This window comes from Scardinius erythrophthalmus (genome assembly GCF_964197995.2).
Source record: "Scardinius erythrophthalmus genome assembly, chromosome: 1".
NCBI classification, from domain to species: Eukaryota; Metazoa; Chordata; class Actinopteri; order Cypriniformes; family Leuciscidae; genus Scardinius; species Scardinius erythrophthalmus.
The window spans coordinates 47,813,743-47,839,928 of NC_138221.1; the positions used below are offsets into that span (position 1 = coordinate 47,813,743).

Sequence of the window (26,186 nt, forward strand, 5' to 3'; positions counted from 1 at the left end):
GTGTGCGTGTGCATGTGAGAGAGAGAGACAGCGAGTGGGAGGCAAGCTTTGTGTGGAGAAACAGAATGAACGGGCTGTTATTTTAGTCTAGCGCATTAATTCACTTGTTTAATATTTTTTTCCATACACATATGAAGTGGTATTTTCCGGCTTTGGAACTGGGAGATGTTTACATCTCAAATTATCATCACCTCCGAAAGGAAATAACGGGCAGGGCTGCTGCTGCTACTGGTATATTTATTTATTTTCCCTCATGCGTCCTGCAACGTTGTGGGAACCGCGATCGAGCCAGGCAGCGATCTCTGATTTATGATGGATTAATGATCGTATGAGCTGCATATGAAAGAAAGGTAAGATAATCGACTGTTAATACATTCGATTATTGTTTAATGTGATGCATGTTTTGATCAAGATTAGATGGCGTTTGACGCAAAGGATTCAAGGAAAACCAGGATACTGCTAATAACAATTGTCCCAGGGGAACAAGCCTTGATAGGAAGAGGATCCATAGGCTAGTGGTGATCTAAAAAAATAAAAATAAAAAGGGGGGAAAGGACAAGGAAACGAGAATGCAACATTATTACCGCTCGGGTGAACGTGCATGTATTTGGATGCGTCTCAAAACCTAATGTGCTGCCTACCTAGGCTGCATTTTTGGATATCAGTGGCGCATGCTGCCCAAAAATGCTGCACGCGACCATAGACTGCAATAAATATTGCCTTAATGAGTAGCCTATTGTCATAGCAAATCATCGTAATATACTAATACTAGTTCCCCCCCGGAGAATTGTTTATTTTTCTTCCCGTTGTCAAATAGTTTGGTTCACTTAATCCTCACTTAAGTTCGTTATATTGATGCTTAAAAAACAGTTGTAAAATCTGTAAAATACTAATAATACAAACTTCTCAACTAAAATCATTTCTTGTTTAAAACCAAACAGAAATACTGATTAATTATGAAAATAGCATGTGATGCCCAGGTAGGCAGCTCACTAGGTTTTGACACGGCCTTTGTCTCGCTAGTGGGATGCTGATATTCCTCATGTACATGACGTCACCTGTCCGTCTTCCTGAGGTCGAGATACACACGTTATCCTCCGCGTTTCGCGCGGTTGTCATGACGTAACAGGCAAATGTTTTGTTCGACATACGGCAACGGCGTTTACACAATGATACAAGGCCCTACAGTGTTTGTTAATATTTAGACAACTGCATGATTCCACACTTGGCGCCAAGGTTGCTCTCTGTGCAGTGTTATACGACGACAGGAACTTAAAGGGATAGCTCAACCCAAATGAAAAATTCTGTCAATAAATACTCACCCTCGTGTCTTTTCAAAACTGTATGATTGTATGTGAAACAGAAAAGATGTTTATAATGTTAAGCATCTTTTTTATGCATTCAAATTAACTGAAGGTTTAGAGTTACAAAATGGTGATTAAACGATGACAGAATGCTTATTTTCAGGATTTCTTAAGAAGTCTAGTCAGGGATTGATTCTGATAAGCTGTTTAGAAGCTTGGAAGACCCTTAGTGATTAGGCCTACTATTTTAATTCAAAATCACCAGTGAGTTAATGAGAGTTAGGCTATGTTTAGAAAAGCATATGATCGTACTACTCTTACCATTACAGCTGTACAGAGTATTGTGCACTGAGCATGCACATTTTCTGTATCAATACCTGGATGACCGACTACATTTGGACAATAATAAGCCGAATACTAGAGAGATTACTGCACAGAAAACACCAGAACTCAATATCTGGTTGTCTGAATCAAAACCGCAGCACGTGTTGAAGCGCTGCCCACGAGGCTATGCGCTCTGACAACATTAAAACGTTAAAATCAAGATCTGGATGAAACATTAACAGTTGGACATTTTTCTCCATTGGTTTGTCAGTAATAAGACCAGAGTTAGCTGTAACTAATATCATGGGTTAAAGTGTGGAGCCACACTCAACCCACAGAACTTAGTGTACACTATCCTCAATGAGATAGTGTGGATTATTTGTCTTCACTATCATACAGACAATCCCATTCTCTCCCGGTCAGTTTTAAGGCCTGTTCACACCAAGGATTAGAACTACAAAGTCTAATCATTCTAATTCTGTGAGAATAGTGAAGTACACAGCACAACTATAATGATAAGGAACAATGTCATTGAAATCACTTTCAGAATAATTTCTTTCCAGCTGAAGAAAGCTAAAAACACTGACAGAGCCAATAAGAAAATAACTAATAAGAAAAGAGCTTGACTTTTTAAAGATGACATGTCATTACTGCAGTTTGTGCTTATAATAAACAGAACATTAGTGCCTGTTGTTGTGGACACTAATTTATTCTTGGTGTGAATGGCCTTTATATCAGGTGGCTAGTTTATCAGTCCTTTTTTCTTTCTTTTTCGGTTTACCAAAAAATACTTTTTTGGCTTTCCACATGGAACACTTCAAACTGTATCGGATCAACCTGAAGTTTTTCGCTGGCACCATGTGAACCTAATTAAGATGGTTCCTTCCCTGTTTTAGAGACTGTACATCATTCCTTATTTATCTTTGTACGACTGCAATTATAGGACACATGCTCCAAATTCGAAATTGTAGTAGCTAGCAGAAGCTCTTCCAAAACACATAGAGGTGCAGATTTTATTTTTACATTAATATAATTTTGAAGTCTGTAATAGTAGAGTGAAACTATTCCTCAAAGAGTACAGATTCCATACCGTTGTCCCACTTATAAACTTCCAAAGACTTGGTTCAACTTCATCTAACTTCTAAAACTTCATTTGAAATTCCACAGAGGAAGTCTCAGAAGTGTTCTTAAGCCACCTCTCTCTGAGAACACGACTAGATTGTGTGGTTGCTTTGAACATGCAAATCCCTCTCAAAGAGACCACTGCCAATCCTGTCCACTCCAAGGAGCTTCCACTATCCCGTCTCCCCCGTTCCCTCTCTCGTCCCATCCCCCACCCTCATTGTGTGCCACATCTATCCATGGCAGAAGCGCAGTGTCTCCATTCTTTGCTTGTTTGTTGTCATAGGGCTTGTGTGTTTCGTCAGTAAATCCTAATAACATGGGTAAGGAGGCCGGGCCTGTAGGCGAAATGAAAAGGCTTGCAAAGTGGCAGAGGGGAGAACAGATTTTCTCCATGCAGACGTGCTGTCAACAGTTGGAGAAATGCTCTAGAAAGTTTATAGTGGTTTGTCCTTGACTGATACAGACCAGTTCCCTTGTATTCGATAGCATTTGCAAAATGGCATGTTCTATAATGGCATGTTTGTAAAGGAAAAACTTTCAGGCCAAACATCTCAAAAATCTCGTTTCTGGACAGGATAGTATATAACAGTATAGAACCATATTATGTAAAGTCCAAGTGTTCTCTAACCATCTGAAGAAGACCTTAAAAGATTAGTTCATCCAAAAAAAAAAAAAAAAAAAACATTTACTAACACTAATGTTTACAAATGTGCATGACTTTCTCTGCAAAACACAAAAACAGATTTTTGATGAAGGTTTCAGCTGTTTGTTTGTCCATATTATGAAAGTTGGCGGGTCCAAAAAGGACTTCCCTGCCACTTTGGGCTTACGATGACATGAGTAACCCTGAAACTGACAAAGAAAATGGCTTATGAAAGAAGGGCAATATAATTAAAGGTATTAGCATATGTTCTCAATCTTAATTTGTGCTATTTTTCAATAAAGTTTTTTTTTTTTTTTTTTTTGCTCAGTTTTGGCTAGGAATAGACAATAATCATCCCTAGAAAAGAAGTACTCAGAATTTCTCTGAATTTGGCCTTGATCCAATGAGTCTTTAATTTGACGTCATTATAGATTTTTTTCAAAATTAAGAACAGTTAGAGGCCAGGATGAAATCAAATGCAATAACTGGAGGTAAACAATTTAATCAGTTATTTAGTAGATCCATTAGTAATGAAGTAGCCAATTTATCTTTGATAAGCTAATTCCAGCTATTCTAATCCTCTCAGCTTGATTCAGAAAAGAATTTCTGTACGTGTGGCACTTTTATTTGGAAAAGTAGAAAGGCGCTCAGCATGCGGACATAATTTATAAGCCGTGTGCTTTTAAAACACCCCCCTAATTATTTAAGAGGTGCTTTTTTTTTCCTCCTGTATACCCAGATGAACTCCCTTGAACCCATCTGGATTGCAGCCATGCCCTTTCCATGTCTCACTTTCAAATTCTCTGCCGCTTAACTGTTTCTGGAGGTTTTCCCTGGCTACTTCCCCTTTTCAAATTCTTCATGGGGGCGACAGCTGAACTGATTTGTTCTAGTGCTGGATGTTAAGAGAAGAACCACACAGCTTTAGGATCTGAATTTGAAATAATCATGTGAATTTAAAATTGTTCTTCAGAGGTTTAATGACAAGCAAATACATCTATAAGGTGTTAACATCCTTTATGTAATATTGTTTTGGTGTATAAAAACCTATTGACTGAAACATGAGAACACACACCCAGAGGTTACAGTTAGACCTTTGTACAGAGAAGGGTTACTGTGTCAGAGAATTGCTGAGCAACATATATTGGTTTTTAATGCAGATCTAATGCCACAAAATTTCCTCTGTGAGTGAATCGCTCTTCTTAATGTGAAAAGTCAAAATATTGTGAGGATATTGTGAGAATATCACTACGGTATTTTGAGATAAAAATATAGTTTTAAATATAGATCCCCCACCCCAACCTTTAATGCACATTTCTCCTTTTTCTTTAAAACTATACATTTTGTGCTGGGTAAAGACAGCATATCGATAGGACCCTGGCAATCTGCCACCACTTCTTACTTAGCACATATCTCAGTACAGAAAGTTCCCATCAAGCCCCATCCAGAATGTCAACTAGCCTCATATATTAAAAAAAAAAAAAAAAAAAATGTGTCCCTCGCCACTCAAACATTTGCTGCTCATGGTTTGTCATTGAATTGTTTGATTTGCCCCAGTGCAGAGGACCACTAGCCTTTTCTGTGTCAACTTATTGAATGGGGCCTCAGTTTTCATTGGGAACTCTCGACTGCATTGCCCATACAACATCTTGGTGGGCCAGAGCGCTCCTCTGCAGTGCAGAAGTGTAGCTGAAGGCATTCTGATGTGCTTCATCAGGCAGTTCAGTTGCTCTCCTTGGTGCTGAAGTTGCACTAACAGGTCTCCCTCTCCCTCTCTCGCCCTCTCTCCTCCCTTTCTCCCTCTCCTCCCTTTCCACCTGCTGCACTTTTCCATTTGCTTCCTCCTTATACATCACATAAATGTCTGCTATTTGAGATACTTATAGTTCCTCTTAATTCTGGCAATTTTTTGTCTTCATGCCAGTTTTTCCTCTTTGCACACTGCCATTTGAGACAAATTCTTTTGTGTTTTAATGCAGTGTTTTACAACAGTCCCATCAGTAAAGCTCAAATACCCTTTCTTCAATACCAAACTCTTAGCATTATTAATATTCTTAGTAAATTGGACATTAAAAAAGGTTTCACTTTCAAATTTAAATGAATCGCATGTGGTTAAAAATCACTCATCTCGTCAAGTCTCTTTTTAAAGAGACACCTGAGCTTGTTTGTCTTCACAGGTTTTAAAACTTCTGGAGGAAATCGGAGAAACATTACTAGCAGATTAAACTCAAAACGTACATATTTTGTATTCTTTCCTTAAACAGGAACTAAATGATTTAACACAATAACTTTAAAAAAACAACACCACAGTATTAATTGTGATGAAAGTTTTTTTTTTTTTTTTTTTTTTTACACACACACACACACACACACACACACACACACACACGCTTCAGCTCAAATGTTTGGGGTCAGCACGATTTTTTTTTTAAAGCTATTAATATTTTTGTTGCATCAAATTGGTAAAGAAAAGTACTGTATGTTACAAAAGATTTCTATTTTAAATAAATTCTGCTCTTTGGACATTTTTATTCCTCAGAGAATCCTGAAAAGATATTTTGGTTTCCACAAAAATAAAAAATAAATAAAAATCTCTTAAGCAGCATATCATCATATTATAATGATTTCTAAAGGATCATGCAACGCTGAAGATTGGAGTAATGGCTGTGTGTATGCATGTACAAATATTAGTCAGAATATTTTATTATATTACTCTATAACATTCTAATATATATATTTTTTAATAATAATCTTTAAAAAATATTTAAATAAATTTCAATATAAAGTTTTCTAGGTTTAACAAAGTAGAAATATTATGAATTATCCATCCCTTGCTCAAGTACTCCTAGTTGGGAATCACATTATTTTGCTCAATTTCTAATCAAATCAGTAAGTTCTTGAACTACTTATCTGTTGATCAGATGTAATCTTAAAAAGCTCCACCTCTTGAGTGTGGGTGGAAATGGGGTTTGTGGTCTGCTCTTTAGAGTTTGGTTTCCTAGGGAAACAAATTAGATGTGTTTTTCCCCACTAGTTTTCAAAAGCTGTGAAATGAGTTGTGCATTTGCATAGTTTTTACAGATTGTGTTTCTCTTGTGAAGGTCTAGTGGTCATTCAGTCAAAACACTCATGCGAAATCAACATGTTTTGCTTTTCTTCATGTAAATCCAACTCATTCTGCATTCAAAATCAGTAGGCTAAATGCTGGAGCGTGTAAGTATTTCAGCAGCAAAGATAGTCATTGGCTTATTGAGAAAAATGTCTTAAAGCAAGCAACGCTCATTGACATTTTACACTTGAACCATTAGTGCACAGAGCACGCACACCTGCATGGAGGGTTTTAAGGTGGACCAGGGTGTTGAAAAGGCAGCTCCGCTTCAGAGCATATTCTTCAGTCACTTCCTACAAGGCATTTCTCTGAACAATTCTAATGCCCTGTTTAGATATTTTATCACCGGCAAAACTGATATTTCACTGACTGTTTATTCTTTTTCATCATTTGGGGAATGATACAATATATTTATGTGCTGAAACATAATTTACTGATTTTCACTCACTATGCATACAGTGAATGTGACTACATTGTGAATAATAAATGAGTCAGCGAGTAAGTGAATGAACACCTGCATTGATGTGTAAAATACGGTAAAGCGCCTGGCTCTTACAGTATGTTGTGTCATGCACCTGCTGAGTTCACCATCATGGCGTGTATATCAAAAGGTCAAATTTCTAGGTTTTGTTCATTCTTTCCATTTCCATACTGAAATATACTATCAGTGTCTGTAAAAAAAGCAACTTATGCCATCATGCTTACAATTGCAATTGATATAGATATATAAGATATTCAACAAACAGATCAGATTACCTGCTAAATGACAGTGTAGACAGTCAGTCTTAAAGATCGGATTTGAAACACAAATCTAATTTGGTCATTGTTAACCAAGCCTCTGAATCTAAGTCTACTGTTACAAATATTATTTTACAGTACAATATTAGGGTTAAAAAACCTTAAGCCACCCACAAACTGTGTGAAAAGAAATGGTAAAATTAGGTAAAAGATAAAAGTATGAGGGGCAAAAGTTCCTGGGGAACTGAAACGAACAGTCTTTTCAAATGGGACTTTTAGCATGAGGGCTTTTTATTATTATTATGTTTTTTTGTTGTTTTTTTTACCACAAATAGGCTAATATAGATATTAAGAATATTAAGAAAATATATGGAAAAGAGAAAAATAAAAATATGTTGCTAAAAATATTTATCCATCATATTTCTGGACCTGTGAAAATGTTGGCAGGACAAGTCAATTCTGTCATTGGAAAAAACTGTTATTGTTAAGCCCTGCCATAAAAAAATAACACTTTTTAAAGAGCCCTGGTCATATGCATAGTGTGAAAAATAATAGTTTATTTTTTTCAATCATAATATATTTTTATTTCACTCTCAAGATGTTATTGCATCTAAGAGCAATAACTCTCGACTCTGGTCTATCCGCAGGCTTCCAATGCTGAATATGTCCACTCCCAGTGACCTCAAGTCTCCCTGCGTGACGCGGAACGGCATGGTCAAGCTGCCCCCCCAGCCTAACGGCCTCGGTTCGGCCAGCATCACTAAAGGCACACCAGCTGCCAAGAATCGCCTGTGCCAGTCGTCCTCTGTGCCCACCATCTTGCCTCCCCCTAGCCTGCCGTATCACCTGGAGCCCCTGCCCACAGCCGCCTCACTGCTGGGCCCCGACCTGGACACGAGCCCCGTGACTGCCATCAAACCTCCCCTCCGGCAATTCCCCAAGCCCCTGCTGGAGAGACAACTGGTGCTGGACGAAAAGGTGCTGAACCGGCTCTTATGGTACTTCACCACAGCAGAAAAGTGCATTCTAGCCCAGGTTTGCAAGATGTGGCGGAAAGTGCTCTACCAGCCCAAGTTCTGGGAAGGTGTGATGCCCATTCTACATGCTAAGGAACTCTACACTATCCTGCCCAATGGGGAGAAGGAGTTTGTTAGCCTGCAGGCTTTTGCTCTTAGAGGCTTCCAGTCCTTCTGTCTGGTGGGGGTCTCTGATTTGGACATTTGTGAGTTCATCGACAACTATCCGCTGTCAAAAAAGGGAGTCAAGTCTGTCAGCCTTAAGAGGTCGACTATCACGGATGCAGGACTTGAGGTAATTATGTCCAGGAATTATTTGACTATCAATAAATACAGATAACATTTTCATGTAAAAAACTTTGTGTAGGCTATACTGTGCAATGATAAATATCCATCAACGGATAGAGATTTATACCACAGTTATGGCTTCACAAACTAAATTAAATGTAGAGCTGGACTTGTTTTTGTCCATCAGGAATTGATTGGATGGTTGTGGTTTGTTATTGCTGTGATGCCATGTGAGTGACGGGTTGATCCCGCCCTCGCGCCAGTAAACACGTCTTCAGAGAGGAGAAGACATGTCATAACAAGAGGGAGGGGAACTTATTCTGATGAAATCTTACAAATGCACATGAATTTGAAAAAAAAAAAAATGATGTGCTCAGATAAATTATTTATAAGAAATGCAGCAATATTAACAATAATTGTAAATATGGATTTCATGGCGTTATTTAGAATTTTAGAATGCGGCATTGGTCCTGCCTTTTATTCACACAGGACACATTTCGGGACTGATTCCCGGGACCGGCAATGTTACTAGGTCCCCATCCTGGGATGTGTTTGCGTTCACACAGAAGGCACTCTAGCAATTTTATGGCAATATTTTGGGATCAACGCTCTGTGTGAAAGGGAATATTGAATATATCCCCATCCCTCGCTCATAGCAGACTGACAGTTGAAGGGGAATGGTTAAAGGTGCTGTAAGTGATGCGACGCGTTTTTTAGGCCAAAACATTTTTTGTCACATACAGCAAACATCTCCTCATATCCGCTAGCTGCCTGTCCCCTGAACACACTGTAAAAAAAACACGGTCTCTCTAGACACCACAGGCTCCACAAACGGCAACAAAAACAAACTGGGCTCACCCCCCACGAAACATAATAAACAGAGTTCCAGCCAATAACCGACAATAAATATTGGAGGGTGGGGTTTGGGGGTTAGTGCGCGTGCACGTGAAGGGGGTGTGGAGGAGAGCGAACAGAGAAGCATGAAGAGGGAAGTTTGAATTATGGCCGACACACGACCAAAGAGACGACGTTCCGATGAACAAATTGTAAAGAAGAGTTAGGCCGGTGACACACTGGATGCGTGGCGTGAGCGTCTCAGCTGCGTGGCGTGTCCGTTTTTATTTCGGCTCCCATGTTAACAGGTTAGAGCTTGCACACTGCGTGCGTGACACGCGCGTCTCAGGCGCGGCTCGAGCCGCGCGGAAAACGCGTGCTTGCTAGAAATAGAACCGACGCCTATTTTTCACGCGACACGCAAGCGTCTTGGAAGCGTTTCCAGGCAAAATTGAATAGGAAAAGATGTTTATATGACATTTTGACACGAATACATATTAATAAATGTCATTTTGATGTTTGAAAGTGTCTAGGGTTTGACATAAATGCAAATATAAATGCAATTTAAAAAAATATTATCGATTTTCAAATACTGCACCTGTCAATACAGAACGAAATATTCTATAGTCTATATTGCCGTCAACACTGCCCGACGTTGTCTTTGCTGCTATATATTTATGTTTAACATGAAGTATAGGCCTTCCACAACTCTCTCCCCATGTCACCAATATGTCACCTAGCAGCAGCAGCGCCGCGTCAGACACGCTTCTGGTGTGCAAAGACATGGAAAACGCGATGCAGCCGCCACGCAGCTGACACGCAACAGAAACGCCACGCTCACGCCACGCATCCAGTGTGTCACCGGCCTTACGGCCCATTCACACCGGACGCCGAAGCGACGCCGAAGCGGCGCGGAACGGAGGCCGCTTCCTTTCGGCGCCCATGTTAACCTATGGTGTCGTTCACACCAGACGCGGTGCGCCGCGGCGCGTCGCGGCCGGCCCGCGCCGTGAAGCGCCAGTTTCGGCGTCTGGTCAATTTTTTTCGCGAGCCGCGAGTGATCCGCGTCCATTCCGGCAGGAAGTCACACCAAGAAACACGAGACATCCGGTCAATTGTCAAAATATAAGCAATTTTCAAATTAAAATACCGCGAGTATTAACAAAAAGTATTAATACAAGAAGTGTACAAACTTCTTGGTTACAGAAACATGGTGTATTCATTTTATGAGGTTATTTACTTACCCATGATGTAAAAAAATAGCTCTGAATAAACAACAACTGAGCAGAAGCGCTTGTAGACCGCCGCGGAGAATACGCCTCTAGTGTGAACAGGCAGGCGCCGGACCGCGCGTGATTTTCCGTTCCGCGTCGCTTCGGCGTCCTGTGTGAACCAGGGGTTACAAGGATAAGGAACGCACGAAGTCCCGAATTTACATCGGAAAAACCTTTAAAAGGTGGCGAGAACTCCGCCGACAGAAGGGCTTCCAATCCGACATAGTTGCTCTGTTTTTGCAGAACAGGTAAATCCATTTTTCTTTCTAAACTGACGTTCATGTTCGCTAGACCAACACAAGGATGTAATTAGCTAGATCTATGCAGTCAGCGTTAACTTTGGTGAATACAACTAGCAGCGATCAATCTCTATTGTAAATGATCAAGCAAATTCACAGTAGGGCGACAATTTGTGTGAATGATTGTTTTCATCCACTGTTTATGAATTTGAATGTTCATTTATAGGCTATTGACAACTTTGATTAAATTTGTTTACGCCGCCGCCGTTGTTTATGCTCACTGGGAAACGCGAACGTTATCATGCTATTATTGCGTCCTTGTATGGGAGCTATAGTTATAACCTCAGGTGGCGAGAGACGATTTTAAGATAATGTTTCTCTTTTTCTGCATTCTGTTCTGCAATATATAAAAGCATTTATCTAACTTGGCGACATTACTCATTGAATGAAGTATCAGTAAAACTTAACTTTGTTTGTAGTGACTATTTGGACTTTCCTTTATGTCGGAAGGGAGGGGAGGAGGGAGGAGACGGGATGAGGAGGAGGGAGGGTCTAGCTAGCCTCCGTTTTGTTTGACAACAATTCGAATGTCAACAAGAAGTAACGTCTCCCGGGATCGCTTACAGCACCTTTAACCCTCTGGGGTCCTTCGGGTCCAAATGGACCCGAAGCGTTTAAATAAAAAAATGTAAAAAATCATAGCTTCATCGGAATGGTCCGAAATTTGGTGACTTTGTTGGTACTTGGTATATGAACACCCAAAAAAATTGGGGACAGGATTTGAATAGTCTAAGTGGTTGTAAAAAAAATAGTCACACTCAGGACCTTCGGGTCCAAATGGACCCGCCATAGGAAATGAATGGGAAATTGGCAAAAATGTGACAATACAGAGTTTTTTTGTGCGTACAATCTACAAATCAGCCACGATCCAGAAAAAAAGCACACAACAGTGAAGGGGTGAATCTATAAAACATCAAGAGTGCAAAACAGACACATCCACACACACACACACACACACACACACACACAAACACACTTTTATACACATACACACTAATAAATTCAGATTACAAAGATCTGTTTAGAATTTTTAAAAATCACACCTTCATCGGAATGTTACGAAACTAGGTGACTTTTATGGTATTAGGTATGTGAACACACAAAAAATATTGAGGTCATGATCCAAGCATGCTAAGTGGTCATCACACTTCTGCTCTTTGGTTAAAAATGACCCCCATAGGAAATGAATGGGAAATTGTCAAAAATATGAAAACAGTTTTTTTTTTGTGCATACAATCTACAAATCAGCCAGGATGCAGAAAAAAAGGACTCAACAGTGAAGGGGTGAATCTCTAAAACATCAAGAGTGCAAAACAGACAAATCCACACACACACACACACACACAAACACACTTTTATACACATACACACTAATAAATTCAGATTACAAAAATCTGTTTTGAATTTTTAAAAAGCACAGCTTCATCGGAATGTTACGAAACTAGGTGACTTTTATGGTATTAGGTATGTGAACACACAAAAAATATTGAGGTCATGATCCAAGCATGCTAAGTGGTCATCACACTTCTGCTCTTTGGTCAAAAATGACCCCCATAGGAAATGAATGGGAAATTGTCAAAAATATGAAAACACAGAGTTTTTTTGTGCATACAATCTACAAATCAGCCAGGATGCAGAAAAAAAGGACTCAACAGTGAAGGGGTGAATCTCTAAAACATCAAGAGTGCAAAACAGACTAAATCTGTTCAGGCAAAAATCACTAGATTCGCAAGCCTTTCTACTGAGAGCTGTAAATCCACTAGTGGTAAAAATGTGCTATTGCGTGATAAAAATGCTCAGTGTGTCCACCAGTTGGCGCCCATCTCATTTAAAAAATTGCTTTCATGAGGCCTAGGCTTGACTCTAAAATGAAATACAGCTTTAATAAAAATAAAATAAAAATTATGTATATATAAAAAAATTCTATTATATTCAATGGGAAAAAATGGGTCATAATTATTGCATAAATATTAATTATAAATTATAAAATTATCTCAAAACACCAAAAAAGAAAAGAAAAAATATTATAAAAAACAAGTAAAAAAAAAAAAATTATGATTTCTTTTTATATATATTAATTCCGCCCTCCGGGTCCATTTGGACCCGAAGGTCCCAAGTGTGACTGTTAAACGAAGGACCCCAGAGGGTTAAGGAAATTCGATTTTTATGAAAGAGAACCATGACAAACAATTTTTTTCTGTGCATTAATTAGCATGGATTCTTATATTTTGCTTTGCAACAATCTTTGAAATGAAGTACATTTAATTTGTGAAGCATTTAATTCTATATATGAAAAGTTGATGTAACATTTTTTTTGTTGAACCGCAATTACTCCTAAGAATTACTCTTTATGATTGAAGATTTCCATCATTTCCCACCCACCCCTATTAAGTAGTATGACAAAATAATTAGCTGTATGGAAATGTGGTCAGAAGCACCTAACATACATGGTTAGAAATAAGTGTGTTTTGCAAGAACATGCAGCAATGATCACACATCACACTTGTCTCTATGCTGTTGCTATTCTAGGACTGGGCTTTTGTTGCCATGGTGAACTCTCAAATTGTTCGTGACGGCATCCAAGCTTTTTTCCCCCTCAGATATGCAAACCAGCATGTGCAGAGATAGAAGCTGGAGCTTCATCTGTCTGAGAGAGGACTGTGCACCTCGGGCTTGTTTGTGAATTATATAGGGCAGGGCAGATATCACAGCACAAGGCTTGGATCATGACCAAGTACTCAATAAAAGAGTCCTGCCTTCAGAGTTGTTTTCTTGCTGAAATGAGCTATTTCCCTTGCAATTTGTCTTAGTCTCTTCATTATAAATATAATATGTCACTGAAAACTTTAAGTGATTGAAAACAGAAAATGTGTACATTGTAACCTCTTTTTTTCTTCTTCTTTGGCTTGGTAAATAGGTCAGTGGGGGTCACACAATCCATTAGTTGCAGTCCTTCTGAATGAGAACACTTCTTGTTGATCACAACAATTAGGTCAAAAATGCAGGTGTTCATTATTTGAGCCATACTCTAGTTATACATTTTGGACAATCTTTACATTTAATACACATAAACCTAATTAACTGCATTTAATAGCATTATAAATAGCTCTATTGATCTTTCTAATTTGGAATACAGTCAGTTTTCCCATTGTACATCAGTCAGGTTAAGAAAAGGAAAATAATCTTAAGTTTCTTTCGTCAGGATATGTCAAAGTTCAAAACATATTAAGCTCTACTGACAGCATTTGTGATTGTTGATTACCACTGGAAATAATTTTGACCCTTAACAATTCTGTTCGGGGTGTAACGATACCCTCATGATGTCACCATTCTATACGTATCACGATACTGAACTCACAATACGATATTATTATAATACTCCAAGACATATTATAAAAGGTTAACAAAAAAATGTACTGTTGATTAAAATGCTGAATTTGGTATTACACTGATGAATAAATGAAAAGGCTTGGACTTGGTGCTGGTAACCCAATGCACAGGACAATGGTGACACCAGAATATTCATGATTCTGAAGCTGAAAATACAGAATTATTTTAGACGAATATGCCTGCACTCTGTCACTGACTAGATACATTTAAAAGAATGTAGGCCACTTTTTACTGGTAACATAAGACATTTGACATTATCAGGACCCACAAATATTCCCCCATTGCATTATTAGGGCCCAAGCCCTGAAAGGGCGGAGGCCCTATTGTTTTCGTAAGGATTATTTTTTTTTTTTTCTTCATTATTTTTTTTTTTGCCTTTTTGCCACTTTTGGGGCCCTTAACATGCTCAAAAACTCTTGAAATTTTGCACACACGTCAGAACCCGCGGCCATCAGGGCCGGGCTGAAGCTGGTACCGGGGCGTGGCAGGGGGGCTCGACAGCGCCCCCTGGAATGGGGTCCGAAAACTTGGTCCATAAATCAAACACGCTTGCATGTAATAATATGAAACTCAGTACACATATAGATCTCATCGGGCCGAACAACTTTCGTGCTCTAAGTTTTACAAAAGCCCAACAGGAAGTCGGTTATTATACGTTGTTTGGAAAACGCATACAATGGAATGTGAAATACTCCTCCTAGGGATTTCATCCGATCGCCACCAAACTCGGTGAGAATAAAGTCAAGACATTGAGGATGAATTCTTGCGAATGGATTTTTGATATCTCAAACGGTTTGGCCGTGGCGAGGAAACAAATTTATGGCGAATAATGGGACACAGGAAGTGTGTTATAACTTCTGCATACATTAACTGATCTTGATGAAACTTCAGCAGTGTGTTTGTTGTAAGAGGCCGATCACATGGATGTGACTATTGTGAGTCAAAGTTATAGCGCCACCAACTGGCAGCAGGAAGTGTGTCACTTTCAAAATTCTTTGAATTCACCCTCTTAATTTTACCCGATTTGCTTCAAACTTTATGTGTATAATGTAGACACACGGCAGATGTAGACCTGTGAAAGGATTATTGATATCTTAGATACTGTTGCCGTGGCAACGCATCAAACTTTAATATTCTTTTCGGATGCGTTTGAGACTCTTAGCATGCTTGAAATTGGATGAAACTCGACAGATACATCACATTTATTAGCCAGTAGACATGTGAAAAGTTTCAGAAACGGGCATGGCAGGGGGGCTCAACAGCGCCCCCTTGAACGGGGTCTGAAAACTTGGTCCATATATCAAACACGCTTGCATGAATTAATATGAAACTCGGTACACATATAGATCTCATCGGGCCGAACAACTTTCCCTCTGTCAAGTTTCACGCCAGCCCAACAGGAAGTCGGCTATTATGGGTTGTTTGGAAAACGCTTGCTGTGGAATGTGAACTACTCCTCCTAGAAAATTCATCCCATCCCCACCAAACTCGGTGTGCATGAAGTCAAGACATTGAGGATGCTAAATTGCGGACGGATTTTTGATATCTCAAACGGTTTGGCCGTGGCAAGGAAACGAATTTATGGCGAATAAGGGACACAGGAAGTGTGTTATAACTTCAGCATACATTATCTGATCTTGATGAAACTTCAGCAGTGTGTTCGTTGTAAGAGGCCGAACACAAGGATGTGACTATTGTGAGTCAAAGTTATAGCGCCACCAACTGGCAGCAGGAAGTGTGTCACTTTCAAAATGCTTTGAAATCACCCTCTTATTTTTACCCGATTTGCTTCAAACTTTATGTGTATAATGTAAACACACGGCAGATGTAGACCTGTGAAAGGATTTTTGATATCTTTAATACTGTTGTCGTGGCAACACATCAAACTTTAATATTGTTTTTTGATGCTTTTGAGACTCTTAACATACTTGAAATTGAATGAAACTCGACAGACACATCACACTTATTAGCCCGTAGACTTGTGCAAAGTTTCAGAAACGGGCGTGGTGAGGGGCTCAGTAGCGCCACCTTTAGTCATAAATGGGGGGGGGTTAGTTTTATCAACAGCAACAAAACTTGGTATGTGTATTGTTCTCATCAAGACGGACAACTTTCTAATTTACATTAACGATCTCTGACCAACAGGAAAAGAGATATTTTGGTTTGAATGTGGATTTTCTGAAGAATTTTCTCTCCCTCTCTCTGTGTCTCTGTGTGTGTGAGGGGAGGGGGGGATTTGACTATTGCTTTTATATTGTTAATCAAGGTTTCAGGGGCTTTTGGGGTCCTTAACGTGCTCAAAAACTCTTGAAACTTTACACACAGGTCAGAACCCACGGCCATCAGTGCCGGGCTGAAGCTGGTACCCGGGCGTGGCAGGGGGCTCAACAGCGCCCCCTTGAACACGGTCTGAAAACTTGGTCCATATGTCAAACACACTTGCATGAATTAATATGAAACTCGGTACACATATAGATCTCATCGGGCCGAACAACTTCCGCAGTCTAAGTTATTAGCTCCGCCCAACAGGAAGTCAGCTATTATGGGTTGTTTGGAAAACGCTTGCTGTGGAATGTGAACTACTCCTCCTAGAGAATTCATCCAATCGCCACCAAACTCGGTGTGCATGAAGTAAAGACATTGAGGATGCTAAATTGCGGACGGATTTTTGATATCTCGAACGGTTTGGCCGTGGCGAGGAAACAAATTTATGGCGAGAAAAGAGAAACACGAAGTGTTATAACTTCTGCATACATTAACTGATCTTGATGAAACTTCAGCAGTGTGTTCATGGTAAGAGGCCGGTCAGATGGATGTAACTATTGTGAGTCAAAGTTATAGCGCCACCAACTGGTAGCAGGAAGTGTGTCACTTTCAAAATGCTTTTATCAAAAGTGGGGGGGGTTACTTTTACCCACAGTTACAAAAATCAGTACGCATATTGGTCTCATCGAGCCGGACAACTTTCTAATTTACAGTCATTAGCTCCGAGCAACAGGAAGTCAGATATTTTGGTTTGAATGTGGATTTTTTGGATATGTCAGACTCTGAGTTTTTAGTTACTCCTCCTAAGTGGTTTATTTTATTCACACCAAACTTTTTCAACATGATAAAAAATACATTCAAGATTATATATATATATATATATATATATATATATAAATATAGCTGCGAGCAGCGATGAAGGGCCAAAGCCGGCGGCACCGCCACCCCGGTGCCTTTAGGTAACTAAAGGCATCGGGGTTGCGGTGCCACCGGCTTGGGCCCGTAATCGCTGCTCGCAGCTATATTTATACATTATATTCAACATTATATAGTAGTTTAATGTAGTACTGACACAAAAACTCCCACAGTAATTTTAATTTTGTGTGAACTATACAGATTGTCACTATCCAAGATACATGTTGTTGCATTTTTGTGTTACGATATTGTGACAGATATATTGTTACACCCCTAATTCTGCCCCTCATTACTTAAAAAAATGAGCAAAATAATCACCCTGCACATCCGGCCAAAACTGAAATCATGTATCTTGAATTATAATCTATTCTGTGACATAAGGGTTTGGCTCAAAAAACAGAAAGGCCTAAGCAACACGTGCGCTGCCACTCACCGATGATATTGCAGGCATCCATGCATCAATGTTATTTCCGTCCTTTCCGCTTTGCTCAATAATTCCAAGTCTTGAGCTTTGTTGTCATTGTAGAGTTTCCCAAAAAGCATCGAGACCGCACACTGCAAGCGTCTGCAACATCGAATTAAAGCCTTTTGCATAAATTTAGCCACTTGTTAAGACTATGCTAGTTGGACCAACTAGCAGTTAAGAGGTAACCAGTCTTACTTTTCCGATTCAAATTAGACCGATCTACATTATGTACCTAAGTTAGGACCAGTTTTGAATAAAAAAAAACAAAAAACTAGCTGAATAAAGAAACAATTGCGATGCAGAGGAATAGTTTTGTTTGCTGTTCTGTTCATTAAGTAGACGTCATATATAAATCATATATACTCTCATAAGTAAATATTAAATAGCCTAAAGCGTATCTAAACAAGTGTGAATCTGTGAGCAGGAAAAAAATTAAAACTGACCGTTAATCAGAGGTTGACAGTAACAAAGTACATTTACTTCAGTACTATACTTAAGTACACTTTTTGAGTATCTGTACTTTACTTGAGTATTATTTTTTCTGGAAACTTTTTACTTTAACTTCAAGACATTTGAAAGACAAATATCATACTTTTTACTCCACTACAATTCTGTCAAGTTACTTGAGTAGAAAATAGTAACGTCAGTCAGGGGATGATTTTGGTTGCAGGGGTTGCATCAGAACCCCACTTCTGTTTGATGTCAGAACGAGACGTCTGAATGACAGATGTTGGATTTTGGTTGGAAATGAAAGTCAGGTTGACATCAGAACCCCACTGATGTTGGTTTCTGACGTCAACCCGATTTTAATTTTCAACCACAATACAACGTCTGTCCAATGTTGGAGATTAATGTCAATCTGGCATTGGATTCTGACATCAACCTGATTTTTATTTTCAACGCTGGGTTTGGTCTTCTAAATGCGAATTTTGTCATTGTTTTGGAGCACACAAGCTTATAGATAGTAGTAAGGCTATCGTATTGATACTAAAAGCCAAACAAGTAATAAAAACTCAGTGAGTGTTTTAGCGCAATTTTCTCACGTCATGGGATCACAACACTAAGAGATAGTAAATCTTTTCCTGGATTTTTTTTGTGCGTTCCCGAGATTAGACCTTCCTTAACATAATGCCGAAAACCCGAAGTCTCTAGGTGGTCTGGTTGAGGAGTAGATAGAAGTGCAAGATTGGTGCGCACAGACAGAACAGAAATCATGAGTTAACAATCGCAATTTTGTCCGGTGGAAAATTGCGCTAAAAACTTTAAATTGGGCACTATTTGGTGGAACAGCCATTTGGGTGTCCGAAACCATTGTGGACGTTATTGAGTGCACTTATTCAATCTCACATTCAATCCCACTACTGAAACTTTGTTCTAGAAATAAATTTGATATTGATATGAGGGTAGGTAGGCAGACATAGATTGAGAGGCATACGGTACTAGGTATTACATACAAATGCAACAATAATAAAACAATGCATTGACATTTACTTTTGATACTTAAGTACTTTTAAAAACAAGTACTTCTATACTTTTACTTAAGTAAAAATCAGTCTTTACAAATTTAACTTGTAACAGAGTAATATTTGACCAGTAGTATCTGTACTTTCACTCAAGTAACTTTGTCCACCTCTGCCATTAATTTATGATAATGTGAGTGCACACGTATTAGACGTGCATTTTAATAGAAGAAAGAATTTATACATAAATTTATGATTTATGTAATAGGCCTATTTTTTTCACTCTATGCCATGGTCTTGTGTTTTCAGTGATAAAGCTTGATTTTATACATTTAAATGTTTAAACATTTTGATAATTGTACGCGTTGCCCTAATTTCTAGATTAAATGACAGAAGTAACAGTCGTGATGTCCTTGTAATGGCATTCTGAAAAAATGTACACCATTGGCAAATGTCTTAGCTATTTGTTTTTGTCAAACAAAAACCAAAAACCTCTCTGCAACATTCTGGGAAAGATAAGCTAGTTCATGCCCAGACAGCAACATAGTGTCGGCCCAGATCTGGCCCACATCTGGTGATTTCACAAGGTCCAGGGACCTAGCCGTTGACCCAGGCCCTGAAAAAGGCGTACACCACTTCTGGCGCATATTGTGATTTATAAAAACAAAATTGACGGGAAAATTTGCGCACCTGCACGCAAACTTTGACCCACGCATAAGAACGTTTTGGAGACGGAGCAGTTTGGCGACACCGATATGCATATGCAGTAGCATAGTTTTTTTTTTTTTTCATATATTATTATTATTTTTTTATTTTTTTTGTAAAGCACCCTGAATTGCACTCTGCTGAAATGTGCTATATAAATAAAGTTACCTTACCTTACCTTACGGCAGATGAGAAAATCTTCATTATGAGTCCTAATCATAAATACAGTGCATGTTCACAATAACAGTTTAAATTAATAAAATAACAATTTAATTAATGTTTTACATCTGATATACACATTTAGATCAAATATGCCATTCTCATTAATGAAGTTGAGCACCTAAAAGTCCCTGTGAACTGGAAGTTACAAACGACTTTTCTCCAGTGTTGTGACGTATTTCCAAGTGAAACTGAATATTGAACAGAGGGCAGGGTTTTACTTTAGCGCTCCTCCTCTCCATCTCTCGCTCATAGCAGACTAACGTTTTGAGGGGAGTGGCCACTCCCTTGCGCCATAGCACATGACAGGAAGAGAAGAGAAGTCGTTTTCGAGGGGGGAGGGAAGGATAACATATTTGATTAAAGAATATAAGGGCACATGAATTTTTTTAAATTAATGAAGTGCACAGATAAATCATTTATAATAAACGCTACAATATTACACATAAAAATACGAATTGTAAAATTTGATTTCATGGCGACTTTAAATTACATTAAATCATTACTGAGAAGTTACAAAAAAATTATATTCTAATAAATAGAAGTATTTGTAGTGGATGTAATGCTTTTGAACACTTCTCCTGTGGCAAGCTGTGTTTTGATGTTTTAACTACAGAGTGGATTGCTTATCATGATAATAGCAGATTGTCTTAGAAAATATTTTCACACAAATAATGCAAAATAAGGCCTATCTGTTTCCATTAAAAATATAAAGAAATTAAAAATACTATCTGGCCAGTGGAAAAGATTGAGAAAAACTTTCTCTGAAATGTATTTTATACTATTTGATTGATTTATTCAAAAAGAAGGCAAGGATAGGCTACTAAATGATTTTTAGTAATTTAATGTGACGGCACATCCGTATCTCATATTTTCCTAATGTCTTGGTATGGTATCACATGGTATTATGTGGATGAATATGCATATGTAAATTAAATGCAGATGAGGATATACATAGTAAAACTAGGCGTTGTAAGCTCCATATATAGTTATTTCGGGGAGGAGACGGGGTGGAGACGCATGTACGTACAATCGTCCGCTGACTGGGATTTATAAAGGGAATTTTGCGCAGGTTCTGGGTTATGTTTTATAAGTCTATTTTTTTTTTTGCCGTATGCCATTTTTGGCTTTTGGCATTTTCGGGCGCATGTACACTTTTAGCAAGAATCCTACGCACAGTTTTATAAATGAGACCCCTGATGTGTGCTGGATCTGGGCTGACACTATGTTGCTGTCTTGGTGGTTATAAGAATAAATCCCCAAAAATAACCATTAGAGGACATTGTGTATCAGCTCTTATTTGGTTATCACACAAAACTTCCCTGAAACATTCTGGCAATTGGTTCTCAAAGAAATAACTAAATGGGAACCATATTAGGGCAATTTTCTGGGGTTTCAAATGGTTTCACTGCACATTTTAGATTTCCCCCATATTTAACACAGATTCATTTATTAATCAGCTGTTTGGTACTCTACTGAGCTGACCTGAGCTGGGTCTGTCCATTAAAGGAGACATCCAGAATGTGCATTGCTGAGAAGGCTCCAGGAATGGTCTTAAAAAAAACCTCCTCCAGGATAATGCTGTGAATATTCATTAAGCTTTAGTCAGCTCTCACTGAACTAGGAGCACATTTGCAGTTGTATGTGTATTTATTAAAATAACACTGCTCCTCCATCCTGGGCTTTTCAGGTGATGCTGGAACAGATGCAAGGGCTGATGCATCTTGAACTCTCCGGTTGCAATGATTTTACAGAAGCCGGCCTGTGGTCCAGCTTGAATGCGCGGCTTACCTCTCTCAGCGTAAGCGACTGCATCAACGTGGCAGACGACGCCATCGCCGCCATTTCTCAGCTCCTTCCCAACCTATCGGAGCTCAGCCTACAGGCCTATCATGTGACCGACACGGCCATGGCCTACTTCACCGCCAAGCAAGGCTACACCACCCACACGCTGCGCCTGAACTCCTGCTGGGAGATCACCAACCATGGTGTAGTCAACATGGTGCACAGCCTGCCCAACCTCACCTCCCTCAGCCTGTCGGGCTGCTCGAAGATCACAGACGATGGCGTGGAATTGGTTGCAGAGAATCTGAGGAAACTCCGAAGTCTGGATCTGTCCTGGTGCCCCCGCATTACTGACATGGCACTGGAGTATATCGCCTGTGACCTACACAAACTGGAGGAGCTGGTTCTGGACCGGTGAGTCTGCTGAGTTTGCATTATGGAGCGGAAAGGAAATATTTCCTCCAAAGTAGTGATAGACCGATACAGGCTATCAGATTGCATGATTCATTAGCTGGTGTATGTTTTTTTTTTTTTTTTTTTTTGAAAGTGCATATCATTTCTTTTTTAATCAATCAATCAATCAATCAATTAATATATAAATAAAAATGTATTTAAATAATAATCAATAATTGTTTAAATATATAACAATAAAAAATATATATTTTCCGCGAAGCAGAGATTCGATCACATTCAATTCAATTCACATTCTATTCACATTTGATTTGATTAACATTTGATTCACAATTGATTAGATTCACATTCAATTCACATTTGATTTAATTTACATTCAATTCGATTAGATTCATTTTCGATTCGATTCACATTAGATTAGAATCATATTTGATTCGATTCATATTCGATTCAATTCACATTTGATTAACAATTTATTTGATTCACATTCGATTCACATTCGATTCTGTTGTACACTACCAAAATCACATTTGCAATCATGCTCTGTGCGTGGGGTCGCTTTAACATTCTATTGCGTCTAATTTTTTTGCCAGCGTTATTAGGAATTTTTCTAGGGACGTTTTATTAGGAGTATCATAAGAAGAATAAGCTACACCAGTGACAAGACAATTTCAAATACTACAGATTTAAAATCCTTGTTCTATAACAATTTCAGTGGAGTGCTGTAATTAAGTGATGGTATCTTAAAGCTAACAGCATGATATTTTGATACAAAAATAATGCATGTTAAAGTATGACATTTCTGTGGTAATATCATGATATTTTTTGTAAGTGAAACTTTATATCTACCTATACTGAATAATTAATCTGAAAAAAAAGAGTTTTTAATTAATTACAAATTACTAAAAAAAAATATTCCTGGACCAATTATTGTATGCCTAAATATGGTAAAGACTTAAAGTAAAATAACTCTCCTTCATATGACTATATTCAGATGTGTGAGGATCACAGATACAGGCCTGGGTTACTTATCTACCATGTCAACTCTGAGAAGTCTCTACCTGCGCTGGTGTTGTCAAGTAAGTGTCTGTACAGCTATCTCAGTCACCCAAATGGGATAATCTTACTATGAAAAAAAAAAAAAAAAAAAGTATGGGTAGTTGACATAAGTTGTCCATTAACTTTTTTTTTTGTTGATCAATCACAACACATCGCTAAAACTGCATGGAATTTGATGTCAACTCCCCTTGTGTTCTTTTAGGTGCAAGACTTTGGGTTACAGCATCTATATGGCATGAGGAGTCTTCGTCTTCTCTCTCTAGCAGGTAAACTCACTCTTTCTCTGAAAGTACAGTGCTGATTCTGCAGGAAGCACTGATAAAGTCCTGATGAAGCACAATAATGAAATGACACTATGTTTTGAAGTAGATCGTTCTATGAATACCTGAGCTTAATCATGTTATGGAAAAGCTCCATTAATCCCTCAATAACAGATAGTGCTGTCCGAGTAAAATGTATTGCTTTGTAAAAGAAAAATAAATTTGACTTTTACTTGATGAATACATAATCACAATATGATATACAAGTCTAATTTTAAAGAACATTGTACATTTGCAGATCAGAAATATCTGCCTGTTTCAGCAACAGCTGCGCAGAAGGACCAAACGTTTCTTTTGACTAGTCGATGTCATTTATTTAGCATGAGATTTTTCATTTGATGGAATGAAAATAGGAAAGAGCGATTTTTAAAATAACACATTTTTTTCAGCATTATTTCTTGATTAATTTCTATATATAGGTTTAACGAATATATCAGGTTGTGATGCAAATAGTGTTGTTGTCACACAGCATTATAAACAGGAAGTGAGCGGCTCTCATTTACTGTGTCTCAGGGTGCCCTCTGCTGACCACCACTGGTCTATCAGGCCTGATCCAACTGCAGGAGCTAGAAGAGCTGGAACTGACCAACTGCCCTGGTGCCACAGCCGAACTCTTCAAATACTACTCCCAGCATCTGCCCCGCTGCATGGTCATCGAGTAGAGCGAAGAGTTTCATGGGCACCAGCACCCACCACATCACCAAAACCTCCTCCTACAGACTGATGATAAATCCAACTTCATCCTGGACCCACAGGGAGAATCAATGAGAAAAATGGAAAGGAAGTTTATTTTCTGGAGGGGTGAAAAGGGATCATTGACGTGGAAGATAAAAAGGGAAATCTGAGAAAAGAGGTCGGAATGGGCCTGGAGTGGCGAGCGAGAGGGAAAATGTACAAAGGGCAGTGGCTAGATCTTTCATTAAATAACATGACACATAGGAATCAGCCCCCACACATACATGAAACATGTTCCTCCACTGAACTGTGAGACTAGTTTCCATGTCTCATCCAAAACTGTTTATCTCGAAGTGACAAAGGTGTGCGCTGCCTGTTTGAGCCGTCTTTCATATCCAGGGAAAGATAGAGAGGAACCGAGACGTTTAAGGGAAAGAACGAGGTTAAAGAGCCACTGCAACAGGGTCTCTTCACTTTTGTCCAACAGCACCCGGGTTCCTCGCTCCCCTCAGAGGTGCTGCCGCCGCTCCATGTCTGTGTCTTATCAAAGGAAAAAAAAATTAGAACTTTAGAGATGAACAGCTACGTAGAGTTTCACATCAACGCTACTTGCTTTTTGTCACGCGGTTCTCTTTTTGTCTTTTTTTTAAATATTATTTTTTTAAGTATTATTTTTGATGATAAGGATTACTGTGAAACATTTATGGTATGAGTTTGAGGTTTGGGACACTTTGAAATAAGATGGAAATCCAGGTACGGTGAAGGTACAGTATTAAGAGGTACTGTCCTTTGAAAGGAACCAGCATAATCAGAAGTCAGGAGGTTATTTTTTTTCCCCAGCAGATTGCTCTTTTAAAGACATTTCCAGATATTTTGAGTTGGGGAGCGGAGCGGATCGGATTGGAACTGCTCGTACATTTTAATGTGGTTCAAAGGGACTGTGGTTTGTACAAAAGATAGCTTGGCTTTTTCATCTGCCTGTTTTGCTTTAATTCCATTTGATGTCAATTGATATTAGTGGCTTATGTGCAGGTTTCTATATTAATCCTGATTCAAATGAAGATGAGATCTTTGAGTGATCCCATAATGCAGCGGAGCCACGTGACGGCCTTTCACAGCCTGAAACTTCACGTCATTGCTTACTTGTCACCAGGCCAAACCATTACAGCATGGCAATTCTACCATAGTTTCTTACTGTACAGGCGCAGCGACTCTTTCAGCCCAAATGCTTTTAAATACATCTGATGAATACAGTTTACAGTGATTTGCATCAAATGCAGAGGCAGGCCAGTGTAATTAAAGTGATCACAAACATCCCACACAAGATTATTACAGTAGTCTCTCTTCATCTAGCAGTTTTGCTTTCCATTTAAGCAATACTCACATGTCTGCTTTTAGATCCCCACATGTTATACCCACATGTCTCTTTTATTTTGAGATGCCGGGTTCTTCGCCCTCACAGTTCTGCTCATCTGTGGTGCCTACCTCATTGTAAATTTGGGGTACATGGAATACAGTTCCGCAAGAGAATTTACAGAAACCAAACATTTGTTCTTTTCCAA

The 26,186-nt window shown here is 38.8% G+C and overlaps 1 protein-coding gene across 1 annotated transcript; it reads left to right on the forward strand.

Moving 5' to 3' along the window:
- fbxl16 (F-box and leucine-rich repeat protein 16) lies at positions 1-25,946 on the forward strand. Its single transcript, XM_081384102.1, has 6 exons — positions 1-350; positions 7,891-8,554; positions 22,065-22,573; positions 23,565-23,649; positions 23,832-23,895; positions 24,463-25,946. Exons 1-6 carry the CDS (start codon positions 340-342, stop codon positions 24,609-24,611), a joined length of 1,482 nt encoding a protein of 493 aa, XP_081240228.1. The 5' UTR covers positions 1-339; the 3' UTR covers positions 24,612-25,946.
- Positions 25,947-26,186: the final 240 nt, after the last annotated feature.